The 14,116-nt window shown below is 44.7% G+C and overlaps 1 protein-coding gene across 4 annotated transcripts; it reads right to left on the bottom strand.

Annotated features, from left to right (window-relative positions):
* Positions 1–3,634: 3,634 nt before the first annotated feature.
* prdm8b (PR domain containing 8b) lies at positions 3,635–10,186 on the bottom strand. 4 transcript variants are annotated; one of them, XM_035640978.2, is made up of 5 exons: positions 9,750–10,186; positions 6,842–7,069; positions 6,462–6,521; positions 5,708–5,939; positions 3,635–5,585 (listed from the first exon to the last, which is right to left on the bottom strand). In XM_035640978.2, the coding sequence occupies exons 2-5, from the start codon at positions 7,058–7,060 to the stop codon at positions 4,333–4,335; spliced, it is 1,764 nt and encodes a 587-aa protein (XP_035496871.1). In that variant the 5' UTR covers positions 7,061–7,069; positions 9,750–10,186; the 3' UTR covers positions 3,635–4,332. The 4 variants fall into 4 exon arrangements, with proteins under 4 accessions (XP_035496871.1, XP_035496873.1, XP_035496874.1 ...); XM_035640980.2 differs by lacking the exon at positions 6,462–6,521 and having other exon boundaries at positions 9,750–10,185; XM_035640981.2 differs by lacking the exons at positions 6,462–6,521; positions 6,842–7,069 and having other exon boundaries at positions 9,750–10,183.
* Positions 10,187–14,116: the final 3,930 nt, after the last annotated feature.

Genomic DNA, 14,116 nt, shown 5'->3' with positions numbered 1-14,116 from the left:
TATCGCAGCTCTTGGTCCGGTCCAATTACTGGGCCTCTGTATTTAAGGGGCCTCCGCCCTCAGTCTCGTCCTTTGTCCGAACCAGGAGGACGGACGCAGCAGCAGCAGCAGCAGCAGCAGACGACACGGTGAGTTCAGGGAACAACTAACATTTAACACGGGATCCAGAGGTCGCTCCAGATGTTAGTCTGCTCAAAGGCAGGTTGAGATGGGGACAGGGGATCCCTTTGTTCGGGCCCCGAATTGTTTGGAGGGCCGACGAGGGCTGGCGGGCCTGCAGGGCCGGCTCCCACAGTTCCAGGGGTGTGGGGGTCGCCTCAATCTTCCCTAACCGACGAAACGGTGCGAACCAGAATGTTCGTGTAGAAAAACAGTTCAACTACAAACTAGGTGCTAACGGAACACTGACTGGTTGTGTCTGGAAACTATCGAATCCTGTGATGTTGATGAGAGCGTGGGGAAACTTGGCTTGAATCTGAACTTCCTGTGGTGGGACTGAGTGAATTAGAATTTTTTTTTAATTTGATTGTATTTTAACTGTGTGGCTTTCGATGCACTGTGTGAAAACATCCTTCACTTTCCTGAGTATCCGTTCCTGCTGTGCCATGAGGTTTCATTTAAACTTAAAGCTACAGGGTGAAGAACTTAGTCACAGAAGTTGAACATATTGTCCATAACTATGTGTTCATATCTGTATAATAATCAACTCTGAATGAGTTAAATATAGTTCCATGAGGTGTTGAACACGGTTGTTGAACTAAACGGTTCCAGAATACGTCGCGTTGACTGTTTTAGACGTTGACGGAAATGGAATTCTCTTTGCTGGTTGTGGCCCAAGAGCACGGCCTCCTCGTGTCCTCCATCTTTATGAACCGTCGACAGTTACAGACCTCCCCGGTCTTGTTTCCCTGCCGGAGACAAAGACGCTGAATCTTATTCTTTACCTGTTTTTGTTCACTTCGCCATTCGCTGCCGCTTTCGCCGTCAGCTAAACGCCCGAAATGGTAAAGATGTAGCGTGACCGCGGCGCGAGGGCCAAATGGAAGTGCCAGCTTAGCAGAGATATAAACTGTCCCGCGCCGCGACGCGCTGAGTGATGCAGTGACAAATGTGCTGGTGGGGGGGGGTGGAGGAGGAGGAGGACGGGGGGGTCGTGGCACAAAAGGGACGATGACACAAGCGGCAAAGCATGAGCGCACGAGTGTGTGTGTGTGTGTGTGTGTGTGTGTGTGTGTGTGTGTGTGTGTGTGTGTGTGTGTGTGTGTGTGTGTGTGTGTGTGTGTGTGTGTGTGTGTGTGTGTGTGTGTGTGTGTGTGTGTGTGTGTGTGTGTGTGTGTGTGTGTGTGTGTGTGTGTGTGTGTGTGTGTCCACTCGACCTCTTTGTGTTTGTTTTTATCTTCTCATGCGAACGTGTGTGACTCTATTGTCACTGTGATCCCACTTCCTGTCGTGTGCCACCAACCACATTAACGAGATGTGATCACCTGAAGTCACCACACGTTTTATGTGTTTCCACCTGGTGGTGTGGACAGGAGGAGGATGTGCTGGTTCTATAGATGCTGCTTTCTTCCACTGTAAAAGGTTTCCTTTATTAATACGCTCAGTTTCCTCGGTCGGACGGTTTATGTTGCTGCCGTCCGTCTTAATTATCCCAACTCTTGTTTCTGAGAAATCCCATTTCTTTCCGTTAGGTTTGTATGAAGGTTGGTTTAAAATACTACAATACCCATGAGCCCCAGCTGCCGTCGCGTAGGAGAGGATCACATTACATGATCACATTACAGAAATTTTGCTGACGCTTTTGCCCAAAGCAAATTACAACCATTGATTTCAAACTTGGATTTTATTACTACTGTAATGAAGCAGTGTGGAGTTTACTCAGTTATAATGAAAAAGATCTGCTGACTCTCGAGTTTAAGAGCAACTGTGCGGTTATTAATGAATCACACCCACCGATGAAAACCATGTGATGTAGCAGAAAGCACTGGGGAAAAACGTTGTAGGTCAGATTTAAGTCTTATTGTTTAATCAGACTAATATCAAGACGTGTACATTTAGCAGACAGTTTTAAAATGAACCTTTCGAGGCCTACAGTGACCTTTGACCTTACTCTTGTTTGCGTTCGATGTTGACGAGCCACAAACTGAACTTCATCTTTCATCACCACCTTCATGACTTCCGTGACCCCCCAGCACCAGAGACACAATTCCTGCTGATTTATGAATATTTCAACAACAAAAAAATCCAATATTTTATTTTTTTTCCGTGTCTGTGGAGTTTGAAGATGAGTTTAAATAGTTTGTTGTCATAATTAATAGATATAGCTTCATGATTCTAATGACTAATAAGCTCGAATAAAAATATAATTTTGATTTTTAATATATTTTTTTGTACACTAAAGTATTTTTACAGTAACACAGTTTTGTTTCCAGGCCAACCAGTGAGCTGTCATGTAGTTTGTATGTTGACCACTTGATGGCGATGTTGAACCACTTTGCACATTCCCTGTTTGCTTCCTGTCCGGACACTTTCTCCTCCGGTTCCACTGATTCTTCTTTTCTTTTATTTAAATCATTTAAATCATTATCACTAAATAGTGATTATTGATCCACATAATCGGATATATCTTTTATAATCATTGTTTTTCACAAAAAAATCTCTCTTTAGTTTTAAAGTTCTTATATATTGAGGCGACAGATGTTGAGAATTGATATTTATATTAATAATCAGTGTCTGTACAGCTCAGACAGGTCGTTGTCTTCACCACCGTCTCTGAGGCATTTATGGTTAATGTCTCTGTGTGTTTTTAGAATCATATCTCAAACCATTTGTCTGCAGGTTTATTCTATCACTGCTGTGATTATTATAATTTTATTTTCTAATGAACAACGACCAAATAAGTTAGAAGCGAAGAAATTAATCCCAAATGTTTTATCCCCTTAGCTTAACCAACCGTCATATCTGTATTTACTACTGTACCACAAACACTGAAAATTTGAGCCAAATACAAATCAATGTCTTGTATTTTAAAACCATTATTTAAAAAAAAAATTACAGGCTTGTATGATGTATTTTAAAGATTAAACTGTATTAAATAATCTAATTGTAGTATATATATATATATATATATATATATATATATGGTATTTTCTTCACCTAATACTCCAATTGAATTAACATGTCAAAGGAAGCCTTCATCGGTGCAGGCGTTTAATAATCTGTATGTGTAAAAATAGATAAATATGGTATCAAATAAAATACAATAGGCCTGATAGAAAAATTTTGCCCTGAATTTGTGCATGCAGATTTGTTAGGAAAAAATAATATCCAATACATGATACTATATTATTAATCATATTTCTTGTTTTGCAGTATGCTTTAAGTGTTTTTATTGAGTCTGACTGTCGGCCCTGTTTCATTTATACCTTTAACATGAAATAATAAAAAACAAAATTCGGTGAAAACAAATCCTCTCAGTTTTGGATTCATACACATTTAAAATAAGCATAATAAAACCTAATGCTTGTCTTATTTTATAAAGGCAAAATAAAGACCAATGGCATCGACAATCAGTGAATTCTATATATTTCAATTCCAGTTGTATAAAAAAAAGAAAAATGCAGGAAGGCCAGAGTTGAAAATAAAGCTATTTTATTGTCAATGCATTCAACATGATTAGATAAACTATCAAGTAGTAAATTTTCCGCAAAAGGAAGAAACACCGAAACTATTCCCCACCGACACAAAATATGACACTTTGTATTTCAAATCAAACCAATTATTTACAGTGCAGTGTTTAGACTGCATCTTAACATCAGTATCGTTTCATATCACATGCACTCTGAAATATGGTCTTGACGTAATAATGTTCCGCCCGACTCGCGTCCGTGTCTGTCGTGGACATGAGAGACTGTGTGTAAACCGTGACGTGTGACTACGTTGTTGCGTTTCCTTCTCTATGTTTTTGCATTTATACGATATAAAATACAACTTACTGTACATTTACACATATTTAAATCTTCCCTTATTCTTCAAACTTTTTCCTAAGTGCTTCTTAAATAGATCCATTTTATGAAGTCAAAGAACGCAATTGCATACACCCAAAACATGACATTTTGTACGGGGGGGGGGGGGGGGGGGGTCAACGGAGCGAGAAAAGGAATCAGAAGATTTCAAAGTCCAAAGTGAAAACAAGTGCAAGGGGGTGATTTCTGTATTTTCATGTGGCCTCTCTCCCGTCGCAGTTCTTTAAATCCAGGCGGGGGGGGGGTCACGCTCCCTCTCTGTGGAATCTGAAAAGTTCCTTCCCTCGCGTCTCCTCTTTGGAAACAGTCAGTTGTGGGAGGTCATGTGGCGCGACAGGTGATGCCGCTCCCGGAAGGACTCGTTGCAAATGGGGCACTTGAGTTTCTCCTCGCGCCGCCGCTTCACCAGCGGCTCCATGGCGAACTCCTTCTTGTGGTGGGAGCGCATGTGGTACACCAAGTCCGAGGTCATGCGGAAGGAGGCGTTGCACTTGGCGCACCAGTTCTGCGCCGGCAGGCAGAGCGAGGTGAAGGAGGGCGGCAGCAGGGTGAGCGCCGAGGGCATCTGGAGCTGGATGGGGCCCGAGCTCTTGGGCCAGAAGGCGGTGGCGTAGACGAAGGGGTTCTGCTTGGCCATGCCGCCCGGCACGGGGCAGTTGGCGCCCAGCTCGGCGCTTTGCAGCTTGGCGGCGAGGTGGTCGGCCTGGTAGAGTCTGGAGGAGGAGATGGTGTCGCCCACCGCCGGGTGGCAGTCCAGCAGCTTGGGCGGCATCACCAGCGGTGAGATCTGGGAGAAGGAGGAGCGCGACGGCTGGCTGAAGGCGCTCTTCCTCTCCCCGCCCACGCCGCCGCCCTGCTGGCCGACGGAGGTGAACGCGCTGCCCATGGGCGGGGTCTGTGCCGGCTGGCTCTCCGACAGCACCTGCCTGATGCTGAGGTGCTTCTCCGACGGACTGCAGCCGGCGGGGCGACCCCCGTCTTTGTTCTCCGAGTTGGAGGTCTGCAGGTTTTTGCTGCCGCCGTGGTGTTTGAGGTTCTGCGGCAACTTCTTGACCTCGGTGAAGGCGCTGCGCTTGCCCGCCCCCGGTTCCGTTGTGGAGCCCGGCGGCGAAAAGGACCTGTGGTTATCCTCCAGGCCGTACACGCCTCGGTAATTCTGTGCCGACGTCGCCAGCTCGTCTTTGGATTTGGTCTGTGCAAGGCTGGTCGGCCCTCGGCGCTCCTCCACCTCCGAGAACTTCCTCTTCCCCGAACTCTCGCTGCAGATCTCCGCCTCCTTGTCGCTCGGGGGGCTCGTCCGGTTGTTCTCCAGGTCGCGGGCCAGGTTGTGAAAGTCCGTGGAGGGTTTGCCGCTGTCCTGCGAGCCGCCCAGCTTCGGGCTGGTCCTGGTCGGGGTGGTGTTCGTGTTCGGCCGCTCGGCGCCGCTCTCTTTGCCGGGCTCCTCGTCGGCCCCCGTGATGCTCTGCAGTCTCTTGGTGCAGCGGAACCGGAGGTGGGCCAAGAAGGGAAACTCGAACTGGAACCGCTGGCTGCAGTCGGGACACGAGTGGTGGGACGAGCCTGGGGAAGAAGAGAGACGGAGATGAGACCTCAGACCTTCCTTACGCGTCCCATAATAACGCAGCAGGTTAACGGAGCAGCTTTGCCGTCCAGCGATGGCGCCATTTCCCGACCCGACTCACCTTTGCTCTTGGCGGGCGCCCGGCTGGGGCTGAGCAGCAGCAGGTCCACCAGGTCCTTGCCGTACCAGACCAGCAGCTCCTCGTCCTTCTCGATGCGGCGCAGCGAGCGGTAGAAGAGCTGGCCGTTCTTCACGTAGGCCTCCAGGTTCTGCTCCTCCTTGTCGCGGGCCGACTGGACCAGCCGCAGCCACATCAGGCCCTCCGAGGTGCTGTTGGCCGCCGAGGTGTCCACCTGCACGACCAGAGTCGTAATTTAGCCGTCGGCAAAACTCAAATTACTTATTTTCTGCAGCCCAAATTTTAATTTCTTCGATCGCAATGAATGAAAATGCAGCAACAACAAAAACAACGGGATCTACAATCTTCAAACCAAAATATTATCGGCTATTAAATTTGTAGCTTTTTTTTTTGGAAAAGAATTAATTCACCGGCAATAAAAATTATGCCGAGAGATGAGTCCCTGTAGAAATGCAAACGTTTTTGTTTTTTATTATAACATGGCTCCAAATAAATGAGACATTGTAGTGTAATCTGGAGATTAATATTGTGGAGATATTGTCGCAATCTACACAACATGACACTGTAGTGACGATGCCGCTCATGCACATGGGAATATTTCATAACACTTTCACATTTCTGCAGTTTGTCAAAATCAATATATAGGATTCTTAATTTGGGGCAAATCCATATTAGCTGCAGAATGAAGCCCTTGTTTGATTTTTTGACCGGCCTGTTGAAGATGCTCTATGTTTACAATGAAATCTAAAACTGTCTGGAGGGGTGAAGATGAAGACGATGAAGACGATGATGAAGACTATGAGGACGATGAAGAAGATGAGGACGATGAAGACGATGAGGACGATGAAGACGATAAAGATGATGAAGACGATGAAGATGATGAAGACGATGAAGATGATGAGGATGATGAAGACGATGAGGACGATGAAGATGACGATGAGGATGATGATGAGGATGATGAGGATGATGATGAAGACGATGAAGACGATGAAGATGATGATGAAGATGATGAAGATGATGATGAAGACGATGAGGATTATGAAGAGGATGAACACGATGAGGACGATGAAGATGATGAAGACGATGAGGATGATGAAGATGATGATGAAGACTCACCCTGAAGATGTAGGGCGCCGTGCGCTTGTCGGTGGACTTGAGCGCGACGAACGCGATGCTGTCGTACAGCGACGTGTGGCTCAGGACGCACGGGCCGAAGATGGCGCACTCCGGCACGTCGCACGTGGTGAACACGCTGGTGAAGATGTCGGTGAGACACTGCTGCACCGCCTTGGCGTCGCCGTCCCACACCAACTTCTGCGAGCCGGACTCCTCCATGGTGTCGCGCTGCGGGGGGGAGGAGGGGGAGGAGGGGGGCGCGAAACGATCAGACACCAGCAAGAAGAACAAACAACTATTAATGTTAGAAAATCACCGGGGTTTTTTTGATTTATCCCAAACGCTTTATTCTCATTATTGTTATTTTAATAATTGTTTTTTTTTTTCTCTCCGCGTGTGTTTCTGCTGATGGGAAAATGAATCTCTGCCTTCAGACAGATTGAGAGAAGCAGCTGTCAGGGCGTCGTTAGGGAAACCGGTTCTGATTTTTTTCTCTTTTTTTTCTTTTTGGCCCAGACTTCCCTAATTAATTCAAACCCCGTAATAAGTTCATGGCGGCATCACCTTCAGCATATTGATGATGATGATACGCCCCCCCCCCCCCCCCCCCCCCCGTGCTGTCAATATATGCAGTAAATATGAAATTAATAAGATCACAACCCAACAGAAATTAAATAATAATCCATAATATTATTATTTATTATTATTATGTATTTGGAAAGAAACTGGAACTTAAACCTTATTTGTGATAAATTGTTGATTAGGACAGAATTTGCCTGTTTTCAACATTATTATTATTATTATGAGTACTAACTTTTATTCTATTATTATTATTATTAGTGCTAACTTTTGTTCTATTATTATTGTTATTATTATTATTATTATGAGTAGTAACTTTTATTCTATTATTTTATTGTTATTATTATTGGTATTATTATTATTATTATTATTATGAGTAGTAACTTTTATTCTATTATTCTATTGTTATTATTATTATTTTTATGATTATTATGCCCCTACAGGTTCTTATGTCTGTTCAGCTATAGTTGTCGTGATTGTCGTGAATTCCAATTAATATTTTTACTTAAAAAAAAAAAGGTGATGTCATATTAACATTTAATATTATATAATACATTCCATAGATTTAAAATATGCATCTACTATTAGGACTTTATCGGTTTGATGTGGTCCTGGTGGTGAACGGGTCCCGGTCGTCTGGTCCCGGGCCCGTGTGCGCGCGCGCGTCCGACGGGCTTCGCGCGGACCGAGCGGTCGGTCAGAGTCTCGTCTGGCGCCTCATTTGCATAATCCGCCACTTTCCCCCGTGAGACCGCGATTAAAGCAGCACGAGCGGGTAATTATTCCCTTTCTCCCGTTCCCTCGTTCCCTGACCCCTGAATGGGCCCGTTCGTCTCCGGCTGCGGCTCCTCCACCTCCTCTCCTCCACCTCCTCTCCTCCACCTCCTCTCCACCACCTCCATCTCCCCCCTCCATCTCCCCCTCACTGTCAGAACCACCTGACAACACACGCACTCGTGGAAAAACATTCAAAACATTCAAAACATTCAAAACATTACCCAAATAAAAACTATAATAAACCACAGAGTTCGAGGCCGCGTCACAGAGCTGTTCTCTCTGTCCGCGTAAAACCAAGGATTTCCTACAGAAGTAATATTCCTAAATTTGTTTGAAAAAAAACTTATTTATATAATTTTTTTCTGAAATGTTTTTTTTTTAAATATTGCAAAAACAAAAAATATTGACTCTTTATTGTTGCGGGTTTTTTTTATATTGGGGCCTGTTTACAGCAGCACGAGGGAGTTCATATCTCATTTTGTGCCACATTGCATATTTCATATTTCATTTTCCTCTTAAGACTTTGAATACACAGTAATTAATCACCAGAGACCAGTATAATAACTTCTACTGTGACACAGCTGCAGCAAAAAAAAATAAAGTTTACTATTATTTAAAAAAAAAATGAAATCCACAGTTTGACAAAAAAGTTTCCTCTGCGCAAAATTTGGAAAGCAACCTGGCGTTTGCGCACCTGTCGATCTAACTGCTGATATTAATAACTGCACTTTAAATTAATAATGATGACTATCATCTTGTCCATCACTGTGACTGTGTGAGCGAAAGAAAGCGACACACTCTCCTCTTTTAGATTCCACTGCTGATTTTCCTTTTCTGGTTTGTTTAATGTAAATTGAAAAAGGGATATTCCAATTGAAAAATGACGAATTTATGTTTCATATCTTCCTACGAGGTGCAGCAGCGGTAGAGAGGTGTTTTTCCCTTTATGGCACATTTTGCGCACAGTGCATCGGAGAACCTTCGCTCCAAAGCGCTGCGCTGTGCGAGCGCAAACAATTACGTTTCCGGTGCCACACACAGACGCAGCAGCTCTGTGTGATCTGAGGGTTCAGGAAGAAAAACCCTCCGATGATGTGTCACTGTCAAGATATGATGAGGACAGAAAGAGCGGAATATTCGCACATCCATAAACTGCAGGACAGCAGCAGCAGCCACCCTCCAATTCAGACCCCACTGCGGGTGGGTGGGGAGGGGAGGGGGGGTGAGCAGAGATGTGAGGGAGAAGGGTGGTGGGGGGGGGGGGTGTTTAACCCATCTGCTGAAACCAGTGCCAGGCTGAGAACTGTCCTAAATCTGCGGCTGCACGGGGACAGAATTGCGGGTTGCGTTGCTCGGAACGTCTGCGTTTGCGGTGTTTTTCTGTTTCTGCGGCTGCAGGACGCGACGCGAGGCGACATGTGCCGCGCGCAAAACCAAAACCCGGGGAAACCGTCCACTTCTCCCGTCTCCTCCTCCTCCTCCACCACCACTACTACAACTACTTCACATCCCAACCCCGCACTGCAGCCGGCGTGCGCCTCACAGGACCTACCTTTGCGTCGGAGGGCGGGAGGAACAATAATCCACAAATGAATTTTGAGAGCGACGCTGCTGCGAAAACCCAAAAGCCCCGTTTGCACCTCGTCCTCCTCCTGGAAAAAGGGAGGGGGGGGGGAAAAAAAAAAAGCCCCGAGAAAAAAGAAAGAAGCAGCAGGAGCCGTAGGAGGGATGATGATGATGATGATGATGATGATGGAGAGATGGTGGTTGTGGTCCAGTCCCGGTGTCAGAGCATGTCCCTCTCCTCTCCCCTCGGTGCGGCGCGCAGTGACAGAGCTGCTGCTGCTGCGGAGAGCGACTCGCAGAACACTGGCGGCGGTGACCGAGCTGTGGTCGAGAGAGCCCCGCGGATAAAGGGAGAGAGAGAGAGAGAGAGAGAGAGAGAGAGGGAGGGAGGGAGGGAGGCGTGTGCAGATGGGGCCCGGCGCTCTGGCTGACTGGCGACACCGACACACACTTTTTGTTTGCGGCACATAATCTACCCAATGAGGCGTGTCACTCTCCGTCTCCTCCCTTTAACTCCTCACTGGCCGACTGTCATTTGGATGCGATTTATGGACGTGCACACGGGCTAAAGACCCCCCCCCCCCCTCAATCACACACACACACACACACACACAGACCCCTCTCCCCCTCCTCACATTATTATTGTAATTCCAATCACAATAGTTGGTGGTCGTGTTACAATAAAGTGGCATTTAAGCGCTCGGATGCTGGAAAAGACGCGAGGAAGTGAAAGTGTAACTTGACACTGACTGATTCAAATATGACAAAACATTCTCCACCTCCTAGTGTCATTATTATGAGTAGACTAATATTATTGTTATCATTACTTTATTATTATCAGTAGTAGTATTTGTAGTAGTGTTCAATAAGTGAACCATGGCACTTTACGCACAGTGACGCTCATGGTGTTTATTTAAATGTATGCTAATTAAACGGACCCTCCTTCGTGGTTTTAACCCACATCTGAAGTGATTTGTATTTTGGAATGGACCCCCCCCCCCCCCACCCTCCACCCCTCCCTGAGCGGGCAGCACCGGGGGCACCGAGGGGGCTCCTCGCACCACCTCCCCAGCCGTGCCAGGCGGCTCTGCGCGCGGCCAGAGCAGCGGCTGGCTGCGCGTCGCGGGCCCCTGCTCCTGCTCCTGCTCCTGCTCCTGTCTGTACTGTGTTCAGGCTCATTTAGGGGGCGCCAGTGTATAATTTGCATCGAGTGACTGAATGGAGGAGGATGTTCTGATGGAGAGAGAGAGAGGACAGGGACAGGAGAGCAGCAGGTCAGGTGCAGCACATCACAGCCTTTTAAATAACTTCTGTCTTTATGTGAAGACATTCAGATACTTAAATATATGTGTGTGTATATATATACATATATATATATATATATATATATATATATGTATATATATGTGTAAGCTTTTATTTTTTCCCCTTAACCCAAATTAGATAGAGATAAAGAGTGTAAAGAAAGAAAATGTAAACATTGATGATGTTAAAGCTCAATAATGGATGAGACAATTTACATTAAGACTTTTAAAATAGAAAGATTCATACGCGTGTGTGCGTTAATAATTACAATCTTTCAAAAAATTAATATAAACATCAGTGCTACCATCCTTGTGTGACTGCCACAGCGGCCAAAACACTGAATAAAATGCTGTCGACATGACGACCATTTATCAATTGTTGTATTCAGCCGAACGCCACGAATCACGGCGACGAGCTCGTCTGTCGGAATGAATTCATTGTCTGAAGTGTCGGCAATTAAAAATAAAACAATCAGAGTTTTTTTAGAGGCACAAAAGACATTCGCTGGAGTGAAACCAGTTTTTTTGGACTGGAAGTCATTATAATGCAGGTACAGGAAGGTCAAAGGTCAGCTACAGAACAAGAATCGTAAGACAGGGAACTGTATCCAGGCCCCTTGGATCGGAGGGAATGAGTTGTGGACATCACTGCTGATGTCTTTTTTTGCATTAATCTGTTTCCATCATCCGTAAAATCTGAGTTGAAGCGTTATGATTTCCACTGGATGTTCAGAGGACAAAAGTAATTATTTCACACTCACTGAACAAACACACGAAGGATGAAAACCAGTTTCCAAACCTGCTTTCTTGTCTCGCACTTTGCGTTTGGTCAAGATTGTGCACTCTTCTTCTCCTTCGTCTTCTTATTTAGGGTTAATGTGAAGTTTGCTGAAATATTAATTCCTGATCAAAGAAAACATGTTTGTGTGCACAATCAATGAAAGTGTTATGAAGCCATACACAGTCTGCAATATTACAAAATAAAAGTAAGACATTGCTCCTGAGAAAATTGATAAAATGAAGGAATAAATTAAGTATTTTTTATCTTTATTCCACATTGAGACAATTTGAGACAATCAATTATGAAAAACGTCGCCAAAAAAATGCATTTCTGATAAAAGGGGAATTTTTTATCCAAATTATTTTTTTTTAAATTTATTACAGTAAGATCAGTTTTTAGTTATTATACATTTCAACCACTGGCCTGTTGTGTGACCGGTTTGTTTTTCATTCTAACGAAACTAGTGATTTGCGTTTCTCTGCTGCTTTTAAGGTTTTGTGTTTGAGGACGATAGTTTCCACACTGTGTGTGTGTGTGTGTGTGTGTGTGTGTGTGTGTGTGTGTGTGTGTGTGTGTGTGTGTGTGTGTGTGTGTGTGTGTGTGTGTGTGTGTGTGTGTGTGTGTGTGTGTGTGTGTGTGTGTGTGTGTGTGTGTGTGTGTGTGTGTGTGCGCGCTGTTGCTAGGTGGTATGTGTAAGAGTTCATTGTATTTCAAAGGTCTGTGTATCATCTGGATAATTTGACAAGGATATTGTTCCCTGAACACACCGCTCCCTTCGGTCCACGTTCGTGTTTTTTTGTCCGTTTCCAAGGAAAGATGGAGTCATCACTGTCATATTTCATTACAGCAGAGCTGAACCTTTCCAGATAAAGATACTTATGTCATTCTATTTGAGTGATGTAGATTTTTATATCTGAAATTAAATCTATTTTCTATCTATTTATCTCTATCTATATATCTATCTATCAAGAGATGATATTTGTAACCTCTAAACATTCAAGGACTGAGATGTTGAGAATAGATGGTACACTATCAGTTACCTGCTTGCTAATGTTATTAACATTTTCAATGAGGTTATAATAACCTCATTAGCTTAGTGCTAACGTAGCAGGCTAGCGTTAGCTTGTTTAATGTAGTTTAGGCCCCTTTGTGAGTGGAGACTATATTTATTGTGTTGTATTTCACGCGACAGCGCGTTAACACTTAGCAAAACACATATCAACTCTCCCAAATAAGCTTTGATATTAGTGTGACCTTGGTGGATACTAAAATTTGATTAGCTAACATTAGCATTAGCCTGTGAAGAGCTTTTGCATGTTTCAATGTTAGCATGTTAATGTGGGGCTTATGTGTGGATGCTGTCTTTGCATTATTTGATGATTCAGCGGGCTAACATCTAACTAGCTAACATCCCCATGTGAACCTACATTTATGAACCTATCAATTACCATGACAACTAGATACATGAAGACTCAGCAACTGATGCAGTTGCCTCCATGTCAACTGTGACAATGGCAATGAGAGAAGCAGGACGATGAGCGGAAAACCTTAAAGAAATGAAGCGCGACACTACAAGCACTTGTTCAGTGCGTCAACTGTCCAGGTCAAATCACCTGTTGAATAACTAGCGTACGAGAAAATCAGGTTGATGCCGACGCCGTGATTAATTCACAGTCATGCGGAAACAGTCTTGTGCTCATAGAGGCTCCAGCATCAATTATAGAAGAAGGATTAGAAGACAGGATCATATTTTTATCATGGATCAACAGGCATTCTTGAATACTCCCTCACACCTGAGCAACTTCTGCATCGAACTTTATCTCTAAACTTCGTCCTTGTAATGATAAGTTAATGCGCCTCCCTTCTCTTTGTCATTCGGCGAATCGCGGGAGAGCGACGACAGAAGCTCTTTGCAAAATGGACAGACAGTCTCTGGCGTCCCGGACGTATTGTCTTCCTGTCACCGCTTCTCATCAAATATTAGGCATGTTTTGTTCTTCGGAGGGTTGGTGTGGGGAAGAAGAAGAAAAGGCAGCTCGGAAGACTAATGCATTGAACTTCAATGGGCAAACACATCACACGGAACGAAATACAGTTATCCACGCGGACTCAGAGGCCTCGGCTGCGGACGCGTTGACAGTTATTGTTTCCAACAAAGCGGTTTCATAAATCTCCATCCACTTTGAGACATGGAGATGAATATGGTTGTTTTTTAAATGGCTGCGCGCACACACAGACACACACACACACACACACACAGACACAGAC

This window comes from Scophthalmus maximus, chromosome 19 (assembly GCF_022379125.1).
Source record: "Scophthalmus maximus strain ysfricsl-2021 chromosome 19, ASM2237912v1, whole genome shotgun sequence".
In the NCBI taxonomy this organism is placed as follows: domain Eukaryota; kingdom Metazoa; phylum Chordata; class Actinopteri; order Pleuronectiformes; family Scophthalmidae; genus Scophthalmus; species Scophthalmus maximus.
Note: the sequence above shows the minus strand (reverse complement) of the source record. Positions and strands in the feature narration are given on the sequence as shown.